A 22,833-nucleotide genomic window follows, 5' to 3' on the forward strand; every position below is an offset into this window, starting at 1 on the left:
TCTTGTTCCAACCTCATACTCGTGCTTCTCCTCGTTCTCTCTCTCCAATCGCTTCTCTCTCTTCAGATACAAGCAATCTCGAAAGAACATCTCTTTGCAACCTTTCTTGAAACGAAGTTGTTTCTCTATTTCTGCTTTTTAGCCTTTGATTAGTGATTCTAGGACTCGGCGTTTCCCTTGCCTATCAAGTTAGCATAAGTTTGATTATTTATATCATTTGAATCAAAATTTAAAATTAAATAAATCGTAGTCTTAAAATTAAAATTTTTAACTATATTATAAATTTGGTTTGCTAAGAATGTAAATATTTCATTAAAAATGAAAACGGTCTAGGTTACAATCGAAAGATTATAGATCTATACAATGGTCCCATGGCAAAAAGTAAAAGACATTGAAGCATAATACTATTATAATTTAGAGAATAAATTTATTTAGATAAATCTATTTGAGTTTCGGACTTTCTATAATAAAAATAAAATAATATAAACAAGTGTAGTTTGTGAAAAAAACTTAAAATTTTGTTTTTTTCTCGAGGCTTATAGTTGATCTTACATACAGTAATTGCTACTTGATTTTATCCTTTTTCTTTAAAATTCAATTTTAATAGATTTATGTTTACCTAATATGATTTTTATAACAAATTTGGATTCCAATAGTATAATATCTTGCATATTATGCATTTCACATATATCATATATGTTAAAACTTAGAACTGATATTGAAGGAAATCTTATGTCAACAATATTAATACAGATGTGTGTATATATATAATACCAGAAACAAAACAAAAAAAAAAGTTAACACAACCAAAGATCTAAACATCTACCAAAACGTAAGAAAAAAATGAAAAAAAATATTAGTCTTTCTATTTGTTTTTAGCATTTGCATGCTAGACCATGTATCCGGCGGTGGATTCAGGATCTCGAACGAACTCAAATTCAAGAAACGTCTCTGGATGAGGTGTTATTCCAAAGACGACGTATTAGGTCCAGACATAATACCAATCGGACAACATTATGAAAATCTTTTCGATATTAACTTTTGGCATACAACGCGTTTTATGTGTACTTTGAGACAAGGTCCTAATTATAAACACTATCAGAACTTTACAGTATTCAAGCTTTTTAGTATGGCTGATCAAGGAGGCTTATGGGATTGGAGAGCAAGAGAAAATGGTATCTATTTAAAGAAAGTAGCTAGCGAGCAAGTTTTAAACCCGGTTTATATGCATAAAGTGTTTGATTGGATAAATTAAAAATGTTAACATTCTATCTAAGAATAAAATATATATATTATGATTTAAAAACAGGAAAATTTATATATGGATAAAAAAATCTTCTCAAGTTATATTATGATTGAAAAGTTAAAAAAAAAATACAATATATTGACAAAAAGAAAAAAAAAAGTAGCTTGATCTCAAGTATTCATTTATCAACTAATAAGTAACGAAAATAAAAAAAATTGTCAATTGGTAGTGAGACTTGGACTAATGCTTCTATCTATGGAATGTATCTTTAATCATTTGATCTCACCAGACCAGGGCCGGCGCAGAGGGCAAGCCACTGAAGCCACCGATTAGGGCCTCAAAATTTGAGGGCCTTTTTACCTAAAAATTTGTTAAATTTTCTTATATACAATATTTTTGTAGGGCTTTTTAAAAATATTGTTGGCTTTTAGAGACAACTACAACATTCTTTTTAATGGTAAAAATCTAATTTAAAAGATTTTTTTTTTATAGCTTTAATTTTGCTTAAGGCACCCAAATTTACCGGGCCGGCACTGTACCAGACCCATCACAACAAGAAGAACCACCAGCTTATATCTCCCCACCAATTGACGACAACAACCATACATAATCAGTTGTACCTTTTATATTAGATTGTATCTTTGATAACTACAATGTGGGAATTAGTAACTATTTTACCTATTTTTGACATACAAGTTGACCTAATTTAGTTTGTCTTCCGATTTTCAAACTCTCACACTCTCGTCACTGTCATCATCATCACCAACAAATTTTCCATGGTAACGATCGTTTACAATCTTCAAGATCAAGCTTTGTACGTTTTGAATATTTGATCCAAAGCAATTTGTTTACCATGTTCATAATTTTGTCTGCAAATCTCCTTATTATCGATTGAACTATGCAAAATACCTAAATCCTTGTGAGATTGGCTAAGATCAATTCCAAACTTAATATTGTTAGAGCAGACTATAGATTTCTAAGGAGATTATAGAAATTCCAGAAATAAGGAACTGAATAATAATGTAGTTTTACAATGTGTTGCCTAGATCCGTGGCAGATTCAGGCTAAAGATGATGATGAAATATCATAAAAATGAAAAACATCTACCACATATGTGTATATATATGTGTTTAGCCTTTGCATGTTTGGCAATGTATAGAAGGCCGGAATCAGGATCGCAAACGAGCTCAAATTCAAGAAACTTCTCTGGATGAGGTGTTATTCCAAAGATGATGTATTAGGTCCAAATATAATACCAATCAGAGGGCATTTTTTTAGATTATTTTGGCACTAACTTACGGGGTACCACTCGTTTTATGTGTATTTTGAGACAAGGTCCTAACTCCTAACTACAGACACTATAAAAACTTTACGGCATTCAAGCTTTTCACTATAGAGGATCATGGAGGCTTATGGGATTGGAGAGCAAGAGAAGATGGGATCTATTTAAAGAAAGAAGGTGGCCGGCATATTAAAAATCCGGTTTATATGCACAAAATCTATGATTGGATATATTAAAATTGTTAACAAGCTATCTATGAATTAATAATAATAATAAAGTTTTCTTATGATTTAAAAACAAAAGAACATTAGATGTGTATAAGAAAAAAATCTTCTCAAGTTACATTATGATGTGAAAGTAAAATACATATATATATATAATATATATATATATTAATAAATTAGTATATTGTTCTCAAGTATTATCATTTATCAAAGTAAAACATAAAAATTGTCAATTGGTGATGAGCTTTGGGCTGATGCTTCTATCTATGGCGTGTATATTTAATCATTCGATCTTACAAGACCCATCACCATAAGAAGAACCAACGGCATATTAGAATCAGTTGACGACAATCATACAGAATCAGTTGTACCTTTTATACTAGATTGTATCTTTGAAACCTAATGATGTGAGACTTAGTAACTCTTTAACCTATTTTTGTCAAACAAGTTATTACAAAAACACAGTTAACCTAATATAGTTTTTTTTTTTTTTTTGGTTTTATGTGAACCTAACCTAATATAGTTTGTCTTCCGATTTTCAAACTCTCACATTCTCGTCTCTATCATCAACAAATGTTCCATGTTAATGATCGATTACAATCATCATGATCAAGCTTTCTACGTTTTGAAGATTTGATCTCAAGAAATTTGTTTACCATGTTCATAACCTTGTCTGCAAATCTCCTTATTATCGAGTGAACTATGGAAAGTACATAAATACTTGCGAGATCGTCTAAGATCGAATTCCAAACTTAATACTGTTAAAGCAGACTATAGATTTCTTAGGTGATTATAGAAATTTCAGGAATTACGAACTGAATAATAATGTAGTTATACAATGTGTTGCCTAGATCCGAGGCAGATTCAGGCTAAAGATGATGATCTCATATCATCCTTGCCTGCGAATAGCTCTTGACGCCATAGCTCGCAGGTTAGCTCTTGCTAGCAAAAAGGAGTAGAAACCGATGAAGAAGAAGTTTCAGCCGTCGTTGCGCCACCAATTGACGACAACCATACAGAATCAGTTGTACATTTTATATTAGATTGTATCTTTGATAATTACCAGGTGTGGGACTTAATCACTCTTTATAAAACGTTTAAAATCTATATATAATAGCAATCTAATAAATATCATTTGCACATCTGAACGGTTGCGTTTTTTTATCGCAACTTTTCGTATAAATCGGTTATTTTTTACGGTTATTTCAGTTGTGTATTTTTATTGCAACTTTTCGTTAAAATATTGACGGTTACTTTTTTGTTAACGATTTTTCGGTTATATGTTTTTATCGCAACTTTCCGATAAAAGTTGGCGGTTATTTTTTGCGTTTGTGTTTTTTTATCGCAACTCTTCGTTAAAATTATGACGGTTATTTTTTTCAGTTGTGTCTTTTTATTACAACTTTTTCGTTAAAATATTGACGGTTACTTTTTTCGTTGACGGATAATTTTTCGGTTGTATCTTTTATCGTAACTTTCCGCTAAAATATTTATGGTTACTTTTTTGTTTGTGTCTTTTTATAGCAATTTTCCGTAAAAATATCAACGGTTATTTTTTTCGTTTATGTCTTTTTATTGCAACTTTCCGTTAAAATATTGACGGTTATTTTTTTTGTGTGTTTTTTATCTCAACTCTTCGTTAAAATATTTTGACAGTAATTTTTTCTCGGTTGTGTCTTTTTATCGCAACTCTTTGTTAAAATATTGATGGTCATTTTTTTCGGTTGTGTTTTTTATTGTAACTTTTCGTTGAAATATTGACGGTTACTTTTTCGTTGACGGATATTTTTTCGGTTGTGTATTTTTATCGTAACTTTGCGTTAAAATATTGACAGTTACTTTTTCGTTTGTATCTTTTTTCGCAACTTTCCGTTAAAGTATTGACGGTTATTTTTTCGGTTGTGTTTTGTTATCGTAAGTTTTCTTTAAAATATTGACGGTTATTTTTGGTTGTGTCTTTTTATCGTAACTTTACGATAAAATATTGACGGTTACTGTTTATATTTGTGTCTTTTTTATCGCAATTCTCCTTTAAAATATTGACATATTTTTTTCGGTTGTGTCTTTTTATCGCAATTTTTTGTTTAAATATTGACGGTTATTTTTTCTCGGTTGTGTCTTTTTATCGCAATTCGCAACTTCCTGTTAAAAAGTTGACGGTTACTGTTTTTCGTTTGAGTCTTCTTATCGCAACTCTTCATTAAAATATTGACGGTTACTTTTTTCGTTGACGGTATTTTTCGGTTGTGTCTTTTATCGTAACTTTTCGTTAAAATATTGACGGTTACTATTTTTTGTTTTGTCTTTTTATCGCAACTTTTCTTTAAAATATTGATGGTTATTTTTTCCCGGCTGTGTCTTTTTATTGCAACTTTTCGTTAAAATATTAACGGTTACTTCTTTTGTTGACGGTTATTTTTTTGGTTGTGTCTTTTTATCACAACTTTCTGTTAAAATATTCACGGTTACTTTTTTCGTTTGTATCTTTTTATCACTACTTTCCATTTAAATATTGACGGTTATTTTTTCTAAATTGTGTTTTTTTCTCGCATCTTTTCATTAAAATATTGACAGTTATATTTTGGGACAGTTCTATTTGTTCAATTATAGTTGTATTTTTCAGTTTACCTTTGTATCTTTATAGTTGCATCTATTCATCTAAATACGTCTCTTCACTATATTTCATTACATTTTTCCTTCACAACTTTTTGGATGAATAGTTGTCTATTAAATGTTCATGACTTTTGAACTCTATATATTTGTCCTTCTTTCTAAGTATTTCTAAAATTTTTGTTCTTTAACCTTAGATTATTTGTTTCATGATAAATCCAAAAAAAATAATGTATAAAATGGGTCCAAATTCTTTATTCTCTAAGCTATTTCTAAACATATATTATTTTAATATTAAATAATTCTTCTTATTCTTGATCTAAGCAAAGTTTTTTGGAATGATTATAAAAATGGAGAATTTTTAATCAACTTTACATATAAAATTCTAATAAAGGTACCAACAATTTTTTTCTTAGAATTGGACAGATTATATAGTGAATTTTTTTATTTAACTATTTTATATGGTAACAATGATGGTTTATATCTTAAGGTAATATATATGGGTTGTATACAAGGCAATATTGATGTTGCGTTAACATTATTACAAAGTCCGAATATGAGAAGACATCCTCATGTGACGCTTGTGATTGGGTGTTTTAAATGTGGTAAGAGTCAAATGAACAATGATTCCAATTCGTCACATGAATATTTAAGGAAGAAGTTTTTTTACTCAGTTAATTTATCAATATAAATATAAATTTATGAGATCTTGTAAATATTTATTTTTTATTATAGATATAATTTACGTCATCAAATTTTATATTTTTTCGAATATATATAATAAAATAAATTTTAATTTTAATTTTAAAAAACAGTGGACAAACAAAAAAACACCAATTCTCGAGCGAAGTTTTTTGTCACCCACAAGTCATTCTAAGTACCGACTCCATCCAAATTTTTGAGTTTTGACCCGCTAGAATTTCTCATCTCTATATTATAACTCTTCGTTAGGTATTTTGTCACTTATAAATAATTTTATATTCTAAAAAATGTTCCAAAAGTGTTTTTAATCATAATTCTTCTTTTTATATTTTTTTCGTAAATTGTTTTAACATTTTGGAAAATGTTTACGATATAACTTTAAAACATAGTTAATTATACATATATTTGAATATATCATCATAATAATTTAATACATAAACACAATCAAATATATTTATTGAAAATGAGTTCCCCGCGATATCGCGGGGGTTCATAACCTAGTATTTATAATATTAAAATTATATAAAAGTTTATAATATTAATAATATTGAAACTCTATATAAATTATATATATATATATATATATTATGAAAACCATATAAAAGCAAACATTTAAATTGACTCGAATTATATGTCTTTTAAACAAAAGTATTATAATAATAAGAAAAATAACTAAATGATGTTTAATTTCATGGGACGGAGTTATATAGTGGAATGAGTTTGTGTCGATATTAATACGGGACGGTATACCATGGGTGAAATCCTAAATTAACAATCAAAATACAATTATACAATCTTAAACTTTAAACAAAACAAACAATATTAACAAAACAACTATAACTTGAAATATTCTCTATATATATTATGGGAAGTAGTGAACCATTTAAAAGCAAACTTTTAAATTGATTCGAATTATGTCATTTAAATAAACGAATTATTAAAAAAAAATTGATGTTTAATTTCACCGGATGGGGTTATATGGTGAGACGGGTTTGAATCGGTATTAATATGGGACGGTATACTACAGGCAAAATCTTAGAATTAACAATAATAATACAATTATATATTCTTAAACACTGAAAACAAACAATATTACAAAAAAAATACTACATCTTAAAATTTAAACGTTTTAGTTACAATCTAGTATATGTTATAACTAAATACTAATAGTGAAGGAAATCTTGTGCCAACAATAGTAATTCAGATGTATGTGTATATATAGAATACCAGAAAAACAGAAACCAAATCTATAAAACCAAAGATCTAAACATCTACCAAAACGTAAGAAAAAAAAATGAATAAATTATTAGTCTTTCTATTTGTTTTTAGCATTTGCATGCTAGACCATGTATCCGGCGGCGGATTTAGGATCTCGAACGAACTCAAAAACAAGAAACGTCTCTGGATGAGGTGTTATTCCAAAGATGACGTATTAGGTCCAAACATAATACCAATCGGACAACATTATGAAAATCTTTTCGATATAAACTTTTGGCATACAACGCGTTTTATGTGTACTTTGAGACAAGGTCCTAACTATAGGCACTATCAGAACTTTACAGCATTCAAGCTTTTCGCTATGGCAGATCAAGGAGGCCTATGGGATTGGAGAGCAAGAGAAAATGGGATCTATTTAAAGAAAGAAGCTGGCGAGTATGTTTATAACGCGGTTTGGATGCATAAAGAGTATGATTGGATATATTAAAATTGTTAACAAGCTACCTAAGAATAAAAAAGAAGAGTTTTCTTATGATTTAAAAACAAAAGAAAATTATATATGTATAAGAAAAAAATCTTCTCAAGTTGTATTATGATTTAAAAGTAAAAAAAATATTATATATTGATAAATTATTATATTGATCTCAAGTATTATCATTTATCAAAGTAAAAAATAAAAATTGTCAATTGGTAATGAAGCTTGGGCTAATAGAACTTCTATCTATGGAATGTATCTTTAATCATTTGATCTTACCAGACCCATCACAACAAGAAGAACCACCATACAGAATCAGTTGTACGTTTTATATTAGATTGTATGGAATGTATCTTTGATAATTACCGATGTGGGACTTAATCACTTTTTAACCTAATTTTGACACGCAAGTTATTATAAAAACACAAGTTAACCTAATTTAGTTTGTCTTCCGATTTTCAATCTCTCACATTCTCATCTCTGTCATCATTACCAACAAATGTTCCATGTTAACGATCGATTACAATCTAAAATCTTCATGATCAGACTATGGATTTCTAAGGAAATGTCACGAATAAGGAACTGAATAATAATGTAGTTGTACAATGTGTAAATTGCCTTGATCCGAGGCAGATTCAGGCTAAAGATGATGATGAATGTCATTCAAGATGATGAGCACATATCATCCTTGCCTGCGAACAGCTCTTGACGCCATAGCTCTCAGGTTAGCTCTTGCTAGCGACAGAGTAGAAACCGATGAAGAAGAAGTTTCAGCCGTCGTTGCGCCAAACGCTGATGCGAACTCTTGCCGCTGTAACCGCAATGCTAATGCAGCATCCCTATCTTGATCCAACCTCATACTCGCGCTTCTCCTCCTTCTCTCGCTCCTCTCGCTTCTCTCTTCGGATACAAGCAATCTCGAAATATCCTCTCTTTGTAACCTTTCTTGAAACAAGGCAGTTTCTCTGTTTCTGCTTCTTAGCCTTTGATTAGGATTTCTAGGACTCGGCGTTTCCTTGCCTTTCAAGATAGCAGCAGCAGCTCTCTGTGCTTCGACTTCTTTAGGGAACAAAAGCTGGATTGTGTTCCAAAGAACCGTATTAACCGTACAATATCTTCCATTTCTGCATAGATAAATAACACAGTTAGATAAATCTCGAAGCTTTTGATCCAAAACTCATCAAAGTTGTATGCTCTTTACCCTATTAGTTGCCTGCATTTAGGGCATTTCCTTCCACACTTATCCGCCGCAGATCGCAAACACTTTTTGCAGAAGCTACAGAAGAAACCCAAAATTGAACAATTCAGTACCAAATTCACCATACAAAGATAACTCTGTTGTTGTAGTTAATCTACCTGTGTCCACAGGTTGTAGTACTGGGTTCAAAGCAAATCTCAAGACAAATCTGCAAGCAAAAATTTCAAGTTCAAGAACCCTGAATCAATGAATTGCGAAAAAAACAGAACAGTCTCAGCCTCAAGATTCAGATACATACCGCGCAAGACAATTCGTCTCGAAGCTTATCTATGCAAGGAAGCACAACAGGAATTGGGTTCTGCTCTGACAAGTTCTTCTCATCTTTATCTATTTTCTTCTTCTCGTCTTGTGTTTCTGTTTCCATCTCTCTCTTCTTTTTCTTCTTCTCTGCAGATTTCTCTTCTACAACCACAACAGATTCAAAAACTTCAACGAAACTAATCTAATTTCATAAATCCTAAACCCAATTAATAACGAAAAATACCTTCATGTCTGATTACTTCATCAAGATCAATAACAGGTAACGCAACAAGACTTTGTTTAACACTCTGCTTCCTGGAATCCAAAAAAGATTCAAAATTCAACGAATTTCAACAAACCCATTTCCCAGATTTCACAAATTCAACGAACCTTCTTGAAGAACCTGAAGGTGGAGTTGATTTAAACAACAAATTGGAACGTCTCCTTCGCTTTGAAGAACTTCTTTCAGGAGTATCTTCAACCACAAAGCTAGCGATTATCAGATCTTCTTCATCCCAACCCGCCATAGCCGCCGCAGATTTGAATCTCGGACTGATGAAAATCTCTGCGTTTTCACCATTCTTCTCTCTCGCGATCGATACTTCCTTCGATCCATTTGATCCATCTCTGGATCGACTAGTAACTCTTGATGGTGTTTCACTCACCATTCTCTGGATCTAGGGTTTGAGAGATTTCAGAGAACGCTCCCGAAAAGAGAGACAAAGAAAATGGGAAAGATAATATTTTTCCCAACGGTCGGATTATCTTTTAAAAAATCTTGATTTCCTCGAAACGGCTAATTTGTAACTGGGCCTTTGTTGGGCCTGTTGAGAGTTTTGGAATTTTTAGTTATAGTTTTCCTTTTTCTGTTGTCAAATATTTAATCTTCCTTATTGACTCCACTTCTACCAAAATTACAGAATAAATTCCGACACGTCCGGAAGAAATTCCACTGTAGAATTCAAAAAAAAAAGAAGCAAAATTATGGCTAATGGGCTTTATTAATCTGTTTTTTAATCTTTCGAGCTATTCTATAATGGGCCAAAGAGCCCTTTTTAAATCTAACATTGTCGTCTACCGCTTTTTCCCACATTAAACGCTGCGTTTTATTGTCTTTGAACTTCTCGAACACCTGATCTCTAAGCCCCGTATCATTCACCTCACAGAATCTCTCAGCCCAATCAGATGGTTCAACGGGTCGGGTTCCTAAACCGGGTGCCCGATCTCTCGACCCGACATTCTCTTCGTTTTGCCAATCCGCTACATAAGTCGCGACTCTCCGATAAAACTTCTCCTTGAAAACTTCCCAGACTTGATATTTGTAATGGTTAATTACCATTATATCCTTATCCATGTCAGCAAACGTGAACCCATCTCTGAGGTGAAAATGGTGAACGACGTTTATCAGCGTCGCGTTCATCGCTTCCGGCCGGATTATGCTCTTGTGTCTCTCCGGTAACACCACACGGCAAGTGTATCCCGCCGTGACTCCATCCCGTGGCCGAGATCTCAAACCCGACGGTCCAAAACTATGGCACGGCGTTCGAATTTCACCAATCGAATCGGAGCTAGTGTAATTTTTGATGACGGAAGTTAGGGATTCACCGGAGGGGATGTAGAAGAACTCGTCGACGTCAATAAACGCGATCCAATCGCAATCGCTCTTTGCACGGATCGCACAATTGGAGAATCCAGCTTCCTGAGTTTTAATCCACGGCCAGAAATGTCTCGAGATGTTGTAACCGCGTCTTTCGAGATTCTCGATCTCGGCGATTATGTCGTCATCGCTGTTGTTATCGTATATGAACCACCGTTGAACGCCGATTCCGGCGTGGTACATCACCCACTCTCTCAAAACCGCGGCAGCGTTTCGCGTCATAGTGCAAACGCACATTTGAAACGGTTTCTTTCGCGGCGGGTTAATGATCCGAACCGGTTGAGCGATAGAAGGAAGCATACCGGTTCCTCCTTTAATTCTAACCGAGACTTTGACAGGCCCACGGGCCGATTTTGGGCCGTCTAACACAGCTAACGGTGTTCTACACCGTACAATCTCCTGAGCCGCTGAGATAACATCTGATCTAATTAACCGATTATGTTTCGCGAAATCCCAGCCGTACACGCACTCATATCTCGACACGTCAGCAACTCTTCCTGGCCGTAGATTAAGACCCTTGACAAAAACCACCGTAGAGTTATCGTAGTCGATCACGGCGTCGTAAACCAGCCAATCCCACCGGTGAGTTGGCCCAGCCGGGAGATGATCATCCGTCGTCCATCTCGAAACAGCAAGCGATATGGTGTAGCCACGTGGCGTTTCAGGACACCGTACGATCTGACCTCCGAATTTGTCTCTGTCCACAGCCGTCGGATATACTTTCCGTAGCTTCGACGAACCGGAGAAAACGCAAATGAGATCGTTTTTTGTAAATAACCGAAGAGACTGAGGGTATTTTAGGAAAACCAGTGTTTGTTCAGGTAATTTCACCGCTTCACGAATCGTAACCGCCGGAGAAGACGATATAGACTCGCCGAGAACCGCCCTCGCCGTAACAGCCGTTGAGAAGCTTATCGTCGAACGAACCACCGGACGAAACTTCCCTGCTAAAATCTAATTTCAGTTTCTGATGATAATAAGAAAGAAAAAATAACGGTTCGGGTCTAAAATTTACCTTTAAAGATAAACATGGTGGAGAAGAGAACGAAGGAGAAGACAAACAGAATCACGAACCAAAAGAAAGTCCGCCATGAAACAACGACGTCTCCGCCGCAACCACCACTAAGTTTTCTACGAACTTTCATCTCCTACGCCGCCGAAATCGCCGGCGTTGGCCGTCGATGAATTAGAGAAAGAAACTCTGTTCCAATTTTAGTTTCAGTAACAACAAAAGAAAAAGTAAAGATTTTTCTTTTTCAACTTCTCTAATTCTTTTCCAGTCAAAGTTTCTGTTTGGATGATGATAAGAGTTTTGAATTACGTAATTCCTTCTTTTTGTTGTTTCTCAATTAAGAAGAAGAAAAAAAGTAAAATAATAAGGAATTTTACTTTTTTTTGTTATTCCTGACGACCTGACCTATGAAGAATATGAAAAAAAAAAAAAAAAGTTACGATTTACGAACTTGGAGAAGGAGAAAAAAAGACGGCTCACTAATAAAACAACTATTGGTCTCCAATCACATATTTATTTGCTTTTTTAAGGTACGAATTTACTTTTGTTGACGGTTTTCGTTTACTTCACTTTCTTTGACGTTGAATAGTAGTTTAATACAAAAAATGAAAAAAAAAATTATGTAGTTATGTCACAAAAAAAAAAAAAAAAAAAAAAATCGGATACTTTGCGTGTTATTTTTTCATGTTGTAATTTCTTCACAGCTTTTATGAATTTATTAGGTAGTCTTAATTATTTTTTGTCTTTGATTTTCCGTTTGAGGCGTGATTTTGCTTTACCTTTGACTAAAGTTAGACCAGTAGTTAATAACTACTAGTTGCAGAAGTCGGACGCCGTTTTTAAATTTTAGTAGAAAATAAATATAACCAAACCCAATGGCTTTTGAATTAGGCCCAATAAACTACGTTTAGACTTTAGAGCTAGAAGCCTAAAAGTCATCGTCTCCGGCGATCGTCGGAAAAAGAAATGTGGGCGATTACGAGAGTGATAAGCCGGCGAATCCATGGAAAAAGTGATGTTACTGTTTCCAAACTCGCCGGATTCTCTATTGTATCTCCCAAACACGTAAAGCTTCGTTGTTTCTTCTTATGTTCCATGGCGATCAGAAATTTTTGGAAATTGAATCTGATTTGTTGAATATTGTTTTGAAGGTTGAGGTAGAGTATTCAGATGGAACAAAGTTCAATTTTTCATCAGAGTTTTTGAGGATTCATAGTCCAGCTGCTGATGGAAAAGTCAGATCAATCGGTGGTGAAAGGGTAATTTAGTCAATAATTGTTTTGTGAGGTTATAGAGTTTTGATATCTTGTCTTAGCTCATCTTTAGGCAGTCTAATTTCAATAATGTGATAGGTAGCTATGAGACTAGATTAAGCATTGGATGCTGCTTTTGTTTATTTTGGCTTGTTGTTTTTGGTCCAGCTAAAAATTATGGCCACTAGCTTGTTGTTCTTACTCTAACTTATGCTTGGTTCTAGTTTGGCGGCTCTTTGGATTTTGCTTAACTCTCTGTGAAATTATTGAGAACTAGTTTGTTGTTCTTGTCACAACAGATACTTGAAAGTTGAAACTTAAGACGAGAATTATGTAAATGAAGCTACGGTTAACTATATATGATGCTGCTGTTTCTCTACCTTATGACTACTAGTTTGCTGTTCTAGTGGCTGATCATTTGTAGATCCTTGGTGGGTTTTAACAAAGATGCAATCTTTTTAAGTATAAGTATAACCACGTCAATGATATAGTTACACTGGATGGAGACATGGTTTAGCAATGAGTCGTGGTGTTGTTTCTTTGAGACATTGCGTTTGGCTATTACTTTTCTGTAAGGATTTGGTTGAAGATGCAATCTCTTAAGTATCTTAGTAATGAGTCTTACTATTGTTCTTTTGTCTTATGGTACTAGTCCATAAATTACATGACTATTCAGTATTTAGATTCTAGACTGTTTCGGAAAAAAGTTGCATTCTTTAAGTTTTTACTATTTACTCTTTGCATTGAGTCTTGATGTGTTTATCTTTGGCCTAAATAACATGTTTACTCAATCAGGTGATATCTGGAAGGCGGTATGTAGGAATCATGTCTGCAGAACCGGTTGGAAACTACGGGGTAAGGTACTTGCAAATCCCGCAAGGTCATTATTAGTTAGCCATTTACAAAGATTTCATTTCACTTATAACTTAATGCGGTTGGGGGCTAAATCTTTTTTGAGGATTCAGGTTAGTGTTTGATGACTTGCATAGAACAGGGATATATCCATGGGATTATTTCTATGAGCTTGGGAGTAATAAGTTTGGTCTGATGAGAAGCTATATCAAGACTCTTCAAAAGCATAATCTCAGCCGTGAACCTCCTGCTTCAAGAAACAGATGATTCTGATGATCAAAATGTTTACTTTGTTCACAGTGTTTGATAGATTCTTCTTGTGCAGAGAATCTTCTAGTCTTGTTTCGAAGTTACGGTTATTGCTTTGGGGCTTTTGCAAAAATGCCACTTTTTCAATGCCACTTTTCAAAAATACCCCTTTTTTAAAACCTTATAAAAAATGCTCTTAAAAATATAAGATTTACCCAAATATGTATGTAATATTATTAAAACATACACAAACTACATTTCTATGTATCTAAAATCTTATAAATACTTTATAAATACCTTATAAATGCATTTTAAATACCTTTAAAAACCTTTAAAATATCTTGTAAAACCTTTGAAAAACCTTAAAAATCCTTTAAAATAACTTGTAAAACCTTTAAAAACACCTTATAAAACCTTATAAATACTTGGATCGAGTCTTCAAGTAGTAGTTATAATCCATAAGTACCTTATAAACCTAATAAAACTTTATAAAAATTTCAGATTTAAAAAATGTCATTTTTAAAAATGGACATCTAAAAGGGGCATTTTTGAAAAGGGGCACACCGTATTTTTAACAATTTCCCTATTGCTTTTTGATGTTGTTGTTTGCCTTTATTTATGGGTTGGCTGATTTTTCAGCCCTTAACTATTAGCAAACTCAAAGATTCCCCCTAAACTTTTTTGCTCTTAAAAAACCACCAACAACTATCAATTTTCTTAAACAAACACCACGTACTTTCGGATTCAGCTTGAAAAATACGCCTCCAATTGAACCGGCCATTAAACCGGGTTTAACCACAAATCCGCGTTTACTGTACCGCGATTAGGATTACCCGTATGATTACCCATGACCCGTTAAGAAAACGACGTCGTTTCACTCTTCTCTCAATTTCCCAAAACAAAGCCAAACGACGTCGTTTCACTCTTCTCTCAATCTAATTACGGATCAGACGTAATCATTGGCGTATTCGATACCGGAATCTGGCCAGAGAGGAGTTTTTCATATCTCAACCTCGGTCCAATTCCAAAACGGTGGAGAGGTGTTTGCGAATCCGGAGCAAGATTTGGTCCTCGGAACTGTAACCGAAAAATCGTCGGAGCAAGATTCTTCGCTAAAGGGCAACAAGACGCCGTAATCGGAGGAATCAACAAAACCGTTGAGTTTCTATCTCCTCGTGACGCCGATGGACACGGTACTCACACTTCCTCAACCGGCCGTCATGCTTTCAAAGCGAGTATGTCCGGTTACGCCTCCGGTGTAGCCAAAGGTGTTGCTCCTAAAGCACGTATCGCCACCTACAAAGTCTGTTGGAAAGAATCCGGTTGTCTCGATTCCGATATCCTCGCCGCTTTTGATGCGGCTAGTAGAGACGGCGTCGACGTTATATCGATCTCAATCGGTGGTGGTGACGGGATTACTTCTCCGTATTACCTCGATCCAATCGCTATAGGCTCATACGGTGCCGCGTCGAAAGGAATCTCCGTTTCTTCTTCCGCCGGAAACGAAGGACCTAACGGTATGTCAGTTACAAACCTCGCACCGTGGGTAACCACCGTTGGTGCTAGTACAATCGATCGGAATTTCCCGGCGGATGCAATTCTCGGTGACGGACATCGTCTCAGAGGCGTGTCTCTCTACGCCGGAGTACCGTTAAGAAAACGACGTCGTTTGGCTTTGTTTTGGGAAATTGAGAGAAGAGTGAAACGACGTCGTTTTCTTAACGGATCATGGGTAATCATATGGATAATCCTAATCGCGGTACAGTAAACGCGGATTTGTGGTTAAACCCGGTTTAATGGCCGGTTCAATTGGAGGCGTATTTTTCAAGCTGAATCCGAAAGTACGTGGTGTTTGTTTAAGAAAATTGATAGTTGTTGGTGGTTTTTTAAGAGCAAAAAAGTATAGGGGGAAACCTTGAGTTTGCGAATAGTTAAGGGCTGAAAAATCAGTCAACCCTTTATTTATTCAGTTACTATTGTTGTTGATATTAGTGTTGAATGCTCTATAAGTTGTCTTTAGGGAACAGCATATTAATCAAAACTTACATTAGTAAAGAAAATACTATAACTAGTATCATCAAAATTATTTTGTAAACTCTTATGAACCCAAATGTGATCAAAATAAATTTTTGTTTGTACAATTTTCATTAAAAAAAATATTTGAAAAACGTAATAGTAAAGTTATACATACATACAGTATGCTGCTATATTTGAACATACAAAATTTGTTTTGTTGGGTTTTTTTTTTTTTTTTGAACAAAGGGAAGCTTACATAGACATTCATCTAAATCCTCATAAGAGGTAAGTTCATACAAATAAAGCTTAAGACATTACATGAAAAATACAGATAAAAGTTTAAAGAGTTTTCCAAGATGCATGACTTCAAGAAGCTTGGAGAAACTGGAAGATCTTTTGAAACCTGTAGGGATTCACACTTCAAGCCTAGCTTCGAGACATCCCGGATCAGCTTGTAATCATAATTAGCTCGCGCGAATGACGCATAAGAGCCTTCGGTGAATTGCTCCAAGGAGGAGGTTACGAGTGTAGTCATTTTCCTAGTTTTGTTGGGTTTCAAATTCAAAATTCGAAGCTTATTGAGTTAAATAGGCCGTCGTTTATTTTTATAGCAATAACCAATGTATTCTCAATTTCTAGTGGAAGAAATAGTGGAAAAATATATAGCAACATTGGACAAATTAAATGAAAATATGTAACGAATGGAGTTTTCGCATCACATCACATGTTTGCACGTGAGATACATTCGGACCGTAAAATCTACTCTCATTAGGCGTGGTTATGAAACCACGAATATTTTGCAAAACTAATAAACTAAAAATAACAAATTAAATGACCTTTTTAAATCTTGAAGTCTCCTTAATTTCATATATTCAAAGAAAAACAAACAAATATCTAAGTAATTTTTATTTTAATAGTGTACATCAAAAGCTATGTAATACTATATTTTTTGCTTTCGATTTCGAAAGTTTCAATGTCATCAAATCGTTTTCGTGTGTAAATTATAATATTTGAGCTATCAGACATTTTCTACACATAACCTTAAAATAATAAATACTTCTTGCATATAAATAACAAATTTTTGTCAACGCATATCTTTCTTTTGTGTTTCTTTTAGCTTTTTATAAGTATATAGTAGTAACTCGGAAGAAATAGTGTAGCTTTCTTTGATGGTTGGATTGTTATGTATGGTACTACTAACTACAAAGAGACAGATTACTTGCAATTTAAATCTGTTTTGTTTTGTGTGTTATAAAATACACACCAACATTGATACCTCTTACTTCATCTACTTATTACCACCAAACTCACCAACGAATTTTTATAGTGTTAAAAGTATACATTGATTTAGAACAAATTTTGATAATCATAACAAATTTTTTACAAATAAATTTGTTTCCTGAAAATGCAGTATTGTTTGCTTAATTACGATGTTTTAAACTTAAGGTTAATTAGCTATTTTATTTATCTTTCCAATACAAAATGGAATTACTAGTACTAATTGTGAATTCTTGATCTTTCCTCGATGAGATACAAAATCGTTGACAAAAAATATCTTCTTGGAAACAACCATTTTAAATCGTTTTGCCCAAAGCATTTTAATACCAAATATCAAGAAAACTAAAGAAACATCAAAAATTTGTCGAAAAAAAAAAAGAACCATCAAATTGTCCTAATTTCAATTTGTATAGATACAAATATCCTATTGTTTGCACTAATACAAAATTAATGTTATTATATAATAGTTTGACAATTGTTTACGATCTTAAAAATACATTTTTGTGTTATAGATAAGATGATTTATAACTATATTTCTTCTCTATACTATACATAATCGAATAAATATAATTGCCAACTTTTTTCTAATTCTTGATTCATTCTTTTAAATAAATTTTGAACAATAAATTTTATTTCAATAAAAATATCAAAAAATCTCCACTTTCAAAAATGGTTGAAAAAAGCATCAACTTTCTGATTGTAAAAATCTTCAACTTTAATTAATTTTGCATTTTACACTTTAATTACCAGCTTTTGTTGACGGCACCATATTAGTTTCGTTATTACATGTCTTGACGAAACCGTTAATTTTCGTCGACGATTTAACGACGTGATGAGAAATCAACAAAAATTTTAACAAAATCGGACAATTGTTTTCTGACATTTTTTCCATTAAAAATTGTATGAAAATGTATTTTATACAGATATGTAAAGTATTTGTGATAAGCTCTTATATCTTCAAGTTTCAACAATTTGGTAAATATAAAATCCAGACGTTTTGGACGATACAAATAACAAAACAAAACATGATGCTGTAATTTTTTTTCTAGAATCATGTAATCAAATCTGTCCATTTTCATTACGTTTGATAAACTTTATTATTCTAATCCGATATTTAATGTGTTCTTTTTTTCGCATTATTTTTTCCACACTTGAGAGAACACTTTGGTGTTGTTTATTGGTGTATATATATTTGAAAACCCCAAAATTCCTCACAATATACATGGAATAAAATCTATTTTCGTAACATCTTCAAATAACCTAAATAAAATAAAATTTGGCTGACGAAAATGAATCCAAAAAATTCTGTAAAGGTATATATTGTCTTAATGACATTCTAGTAACAACATGTCCTCATTACAAACATACACATAAACATAAGTAACGTTTTCATTTACAATTAAGAAATTCTGGATTAAATTTAATTTTCTTCCCTAATTTCTCAAAGACAAAGTAATTATCCCATTGATTTTTCTTTTTAATTAAATAACATTCCCTTTGATCAAAAAAAAAAAATTAAATAACATTCCAAAAATAGCTTAAAATAAACGTTTCATAACTCAAAAAAAAAAAAGATATTTAAAAACCTAAAAAAAAACTCAGAAATCGGTTTCGAAGACCGAGTTTCCAGAATTTCTCAGTTTTTTCTTTCCCCACAAGAAAAAAATCAAAACATTTTTTTTTTCCCTTTCGCTTCAATTCTCAACCACTTCAATTTCAACGAACCACATCATCATAAAAATCATTTTTCTTCGCAGTTTTTTTTTATTCCTATCCTCAGAAAAATTATTTGTCAATTTTATTTCATTATTATTAATTTTGTGTGTGTTTGATTTTATCTTCTTGATCTCCTAGTTCGTGGGACCCAGATTCTAAATATATTCTTTGAGATGTTTCCCCACCACATACACATACATGTGTCCCGTTTTAGCTTCTTGAGAGAAAATCTCACTTCTTTTCAACGACAACACAGAAACTATTCTTCTTCTTCTTTCGAATTTTGAATCCCAGAGACGTTAGGTTGACGAGAAAAACACTCTCCACAGAAGAAAAAAACATTATCCAGCTGAAATTTAAAAAAAAAAGCTTCGATTTTTTTCCATTTTCTGTGTTTTTTTTTTAGAATTTTGTTTTGTTTGATCTTGAGGTTGAAAATGGGTGAATCTGCAGTTCTGGTTCATTCTTATTCTTTCGCAGCTCCTATTACTCGTAACGATTCTCATGAGGTTTGTTTTTTTTATTTGTTCTTACGATTTTATTGATTCCTCCATAAAATTTTCCCGGAAAATTTTTGTGATTTCTCGAATTTTCCGGGAAAATCCGACGGAAACTGGGCTTGTTCTATGTTTTTGATGAATACCCATAAAGAAAAATTTGACCTTTAAGTTATTTCTCTTTTGGGATTTTTCCTCCTAATGGAAAATTTCTCTCTTCGTCTAGATTTAACATAAAGTTTCGTTTTTTAATCCTTTTAATTGAGAAAGTTTGTAAATTTGGATTTGAATCTGAAAGCTTTGTTGTTTATGTGTGTGGATTTTTGCAGGAAAATACGATTCATGCGTTAAGTCAATCAATTTCATTTGGGAAATTTATGACAGAGAATCTAGAATGGGGAAAATGGTCAAGCTTTTCACATAAGAAGTATGTTGAAGAAGCAGAGAAATACTCACGTCCTGGATCTGTTGCACAGAAGAAAGCTTTCTTTGAAGCTCATTACAAGAGAATAGCTGAAGCTAAGAAAGCTGCAACGGAAGAACAACCAACTGTTACTCCTGCTGAAGTTTTGCTTCATACTTTGGAAACTCAGCCTCCTCCTCCTCCTCCTCCGGTGATTAAGTGTGGTGAAGAAGGACGTGAAAGAAACAGTTTTCAGATTGATGATCATGATGTGACTGATGAATTGGAGAATGTGATGTTTGGTGATGATGATGAGGAGAAGAAGAAGGTAGAGGAAGAGTTGTTGAAGGAGGATTGGTCTGTTGGTGAAAAGGAGAAACAACAGAGGAAATCGATTACTAAGAATAGACCGGTGTTTAGATTGTCTTTGGAGAAAACAATCCCTCCGAAGTCTCTGGATGAGATTTCTTTAACTGAGAAGAGAAGGTACTAGTTTGTGAATTCGTAGATGTTGATTGAAGAGAACAATTTTTCTGATTGTTTTGTTTATGTAACACAAATGCAGCGAAAGACCGATAACTCAGATAGAAGAGAAACCGGTTCATCGTCAGAAATTCGGTCTCTTGAGGTAAGTTAGACTTTGTGTGTTTTCTTTCTTTCTTGCATTTGTTTTTCCTGGTTTTGATTATATGTTGTTTCTTTGTTAAACCAATAGCTGTTTCATAAGTAATGCTAAACATCAAGATCAGAATCAGAGCAGGGATAAGGTAAGATTTTGTTTTCCATTGAAATCTCGTTGGTGTGACATGAAAAGATGATGTTTCTCATTTCTCGGTTGCTTTTTTTTTCGCGCAGAGAAAGACGGAGAAGAAGAAGCAGTTTCTGTGTCTTTGTTTGAAGCCAAAGACTGTAAGAGAGTAATCATAAGATAGCCAAAGAAGCTGCAAGAACACAGCTTTGAAAACGTTACAGTCTGCAAATGGCAAACGGGAGAATAAAAAGATCGATTTCGAGGTACAAACTCGATGGTTCGATCAAAGCTTTAGTGATAAAAACACAACAATATCGTTATGTAGATTGGCACCGATTATACTTTTTTCTCACCAGTTTGGAAAAGAGTCCGAGTGCAATAGGAAATAGCTTCCTTTGTTTTGTTCTCTTTAAATCTTTGTTATCTGTCTTACTATGTAATGGAAGAACAACAACTCCAGTTTCTTGATTTGATCTGATCTTAATCTTGAATTGGTTTGTTATTGATAAAGCTATTCACTTTACACAAAAGATAATGTAAAATAATCAAAGTAACATTCACAAAAGAAAAAGAAAAAAGCTGATCCATGTGAAGGAGACATCATTAGTTGTTTCTTTTAGACCAAACACCAACCATCTTCTTCTTCATTGTCATCTAACACATGTTCCATCATCATCATCCCCACATCGTAAAAACTCATCCTTTCATCATAATCATGAGACCCACCATCTTCTTTCTCGCTGATATCTCCATTATGCTCTGTCTTCACCGTTTCAAGTCCAGCTTCTTCTTCTTCTACATTGTCTTCACAATTGTTAGGATCCAAGAAACTAGGGAGATTCAAAACAGGTTCTGTCTTGACCCGCCACGTCAGCAGTTTGTAACTTGATGACGCAATATCGTTTGATCTCACCCAATGCACTTGACCAGGCCACACTTTCCTCTGAGCTTTCGTTGGTTTCGATGGCAATGTGGTTAATAACTCAGAGGTTTGAGGTGAAGTCAAAGAGGTGACCGGTCTTGTGTTAAGCGGTGGTGGAAGAATCCGGTAACTTCTGACTAGACCATGTTGCCGACCTTGTCGTCTCATCTCAACCGTCGATTTTTAAAGAAAGAAGAAAGAGAGAAATTTTTCGAATTTGGAAGTTAGCTTGAAGGATATATAAGCCAAGAAGAGCTTTAATGGAGTCAAAACGTAACATCCAACAACAAGAGTAGTTTGTGGGTTAAGTCAATGAGTTGTTGTTATAGATAACGTGCAGGTCTTAAATAATTGATGATTTCTTTATTTTGCAATTACAAACAAAAAAAACAGAACATGAAATTAGAATTTGAGGTTTTGACATTATAGTTTATATTTTATATTCACTGAAGGATAATCTAAGGATCTTGAAAATCCTTTTTAAAAAACTTTGATTCTCTATGATTCAGTCTCTTAAACTTATTGTGAGGAAGAATCGATAAAACAAGTAGTGTTGACACTTGACACAAGAAGAGAGTTTGCTTAAAGTTGCTAAGAGGTTGTTTATTTTTGTCCCACATCGTTAGCTACATAAACATAGTTCACTTTCTCTTAAGTATAAAAAGAGGTCTAAGCCCAACTTTCAATTCATACCTTTCTCGGCCTTTTGGCTAAGATCAAGTGTAGTATCTGTTCTTATCAGTTTAATATCTGATATGTGGGCCATCGGCTCACACGATATTAACTCTATTTTTTAAGGGGAAGAGCCCATTAAGATAGCTTGCTATCTGGGTTCTTACAAGTCGCTCATGCGTTGCACTATAGCACGGGCCTGGCTCACCCCATCAAACAATTAGTCTAATTCTTCCAAGTTTGATCACCTGCTAAGAACCAAGAACAAATATCAGTTTATACGGTGTTATTCAAACTTTA

The 22,833-nt window shown here is 33.4% G+C and overlaps 6 protein-coding genes and 1 pseudogene across 8 annotated transcripts; 5 read left to right on the plus strand and 2 right to left on the minus strand.

Annotated features, from left to right (window-relative positions):
• Positions 1-801: 801 nt before the first annotated feature.
• Positions 802-1,375, plus strand: LOC9313110 (S-protein homolog 16). Its single transcript, XM_002875331.2, has one exon. It carries the CDS (start codon positions 887-889, stop codon positions 1,253-1,255), a length of 369 nt encoding a protein of 122 aa, XP_002875377.1. The 5' UTR covers positions 802-886; the 3' UTR covers positions 1,256-1,375.
• A 991-nt stretch (positions 1,376-2,366) lies between these two features.
• LOC110228661 lies at positions 2,367-2,880 on the plus strand (annotated as a pseudogene).
• A 4,085-nt stretch (positions 2,881-6,965) lies between these two features.
• Positions 6,966-7,794, plus strand: LOC9311446 (S-protein homolog 16). The gene has a single exon (XM_002875332.2). The coding sequence runs from the start codon at positions 7,359-7,361 to the stop codon at positions 7,767-7,769; it is 411 nt and encodes a 136-aa protein (XP_002875378.2). The 5' UTR covers positions 6,966-7,358; the 3' UTR covers positions 7,770-7,794.
• A 418-nt stretch (positions 7,795-8,212) lies between these two features.
• On the minus strand, positions 8,213-12,555 carry LOC9311447 (glycosyltransferase family 92 protein RCOM_0530710). Its single transcript, XM_021025552.1, has 8 exons — positions 11,928-12,555; positions 10,322-11,856; positions 9,646-9,932; positions 9,500-9,570; positions 9,254-9,417; positions 9,114-9,163; positions 8,959-9,033; positions 8,213-8,881 (listed from the first exon to the last, which is right to left on the minus strand). Exons 1-8 carry the CDS (start codon positions 12,055-12,057, stop codon positions 8,440-8,442), a joined length of 2,754 nt encoding a protein of 917 aa, XP_020881211.1. The 5' UTR covers positions 12,058-12,555; the 3' UTR covers positions 8,213-8,439.
• Positions 12,556-12,629: 74 nt separating this feature from the next.
• On the plus strand, positions 12,630-14,440 carry LOC9313111. 2 transcript variants are annotated; one of them, XM_021025551.1, is made up of 4 exons: positions 12,630-12,989; positions 13,076-13,183; positions 13,973-14,037; positions 14,167-14,425. In XM_021025551.1, the coding sequence occupies exons 1-4, from the start codon at positions 12,891-12,893 to the stop codon at positions 14,294-14,296; spliced, it is 402 nt and encodes a 133-aa protein (XP_020881210.1). In that variant the 5' UTR covers positions 12,630-12,890; the 3' UTR covers positions 14,297-14,425. The 2 variants fall into 2 exon arrangements, with proteins under 2 accessions (XP_020881210.1, XP_002875379.1); XM_002875333.2 differs by having other exon boundaries at positions 12,639-12,989; positions 14,143-14,440.
• A 4,751-nt stretch (positions 14,441-19,191) lies between these two features.
• On the plus strand, positions 19,192-21,469 carry LOC9313112. 2 transcript variants are annotated; one of them, XM_021026304.1, is made up of 6 exons: positions 19,192-19,797; positions 20,115-20,674; positions 20,754-20,816; positions 20,904-20,955; positions 21,044-21,106; positions 21,267-21,449. In XM_021026304.1, the coding sequence occupies exons 1-6, from the start codon at positions 19,726-19,728 to the stop codon at positions 21,405-21,407; spliced, it is 951 nt and encodes a 316-aa protein (XP_020881963.1). In that variant the 5' UTR covers positions 19,192-19,725; the 3' UTR covers positions 21,408-21,449. The 2 variants fall into 2 exon arrangements, with proteins under 2 accessions (XP_020881963.1, XP_020881961.1); XM_021026302.1 differs by having other exon boundaries at positions 21,044-21,469.
• On the minus strand, positions 21,342-22,358 carry LOC9311450. The gene has a single exon (XM_002876998.2). It carries the CDS (start codon positions 22,027-22,029, stop codon positions 21,556-21,558), a length of 474 nt encoding a protein of 157 aa, XP_002877044.1. The 5' UTR covers positions 22,030-22,358; the 3' UTR covers positions 21,342-21,555.
• Between the last annotated feature and the right edge of the window lie 475 nt (positions 22,359-22,833).

The sequence above is a fragment of the Arabidopsis lyrata genome (genome assembly GCF_000004255.2).
Source record: "Arabidopsis lyrata subsp. lyrata unplaced genomic scaffold ARALYscaffold_5, whole genome shotgun sequence".
Taxonomy (NCBI): Eukaryota; Viridiplantae; Streptophyta; class Magnoliopsida; order Brassicales; family Brassicaceae; genus Arabidopsis; species Arabidopsis lyrata.

Bases quoted from the DNA above. Each gene is read 5' to 3' on its own strand.
- LOC9313111 (XM_002875333.2), top strand. From the start codon at position 12,891: ATGTGGGCGATTACGAGAGTGATAAGCCGGCGAATCCATGGAAAAAGT. The intron at 12,990-13,075 runs GTAAAGCTTCGT...ATTGTTTTGAAG, and splicing joins CTATTGTATCTCCCAAACAC to GTTGAGGTAGAGTATTCAGA. The intron at 13,184-13,972 runs GTAATTTAGTCA...TTACTCAATCAG, and splicing joins GATCAATCGGTGGTGAAAGG to GTGATATCTGGAAGGCGGTA.
- LOC9313112 (XM_021026304.1), top strand. From the start codon at position 19,726: ATGGGTGAATCTGCAGTTCTGGTTCATTCTTATTCTTTCGCAGCTCCT. The intron at 19,798-20,114 runs GTTTGTTTTTTT...GGATTTTTGCAG, and splicing joins CTCGTAACGATTCTCATGAG to GAAAATACGATTCATGCGTT. The intron at 20,956-21,043 runs GTAAGATTTTGT...TTTTTCGCGCAG, and splicing joins AGAATCAGAGCAGGGATAAG to AGAAAGACGGAGAAGAAGAA.
- LOC9311447 (XM_021025552.1), bottom strand. From the start codon at position 12,057: ATGAAAGTTCGTAGAAAACTTAGTGGTGGTTGCGGCGGAGACGTCGTT. The intron at 11,857-11,927 runs GTAAATTTTAGA...AGATTTTAGCAG, and splicing joins CACCATGTTTATCTTTAAAG to GGAAGTTTCGTCCGGTGGTT. The intron at 9,571-9,645 runs GTTCGTTGAATT...TTTGGATTCCAG, and splicing joins CCTTCAGGTTCTTCAAGAAG to GAAGCAGAGTGTTAAACAAA.
- LOC9313110 (XM_002875331.2), top strand. From the start codon at position 887: ATGCTAGACCATGTATCCGGCGGTGGATTCAGGATCTCGAACGAACTC.
- LOC9311450 (XM_002876998.2), bottom strand. From the start codon at position 22,029: ATGAGACGACAAGGTCGGCAACATGGTCTAGTCAGAAGTTACCGGATT.
- LOC9311446 (XM_002875332.2), top strand. From the start codon at position 7,359: ATGAATAAATTATTAGTCTTTCTATTTGTTTTTAGCATTTGCATGCTA.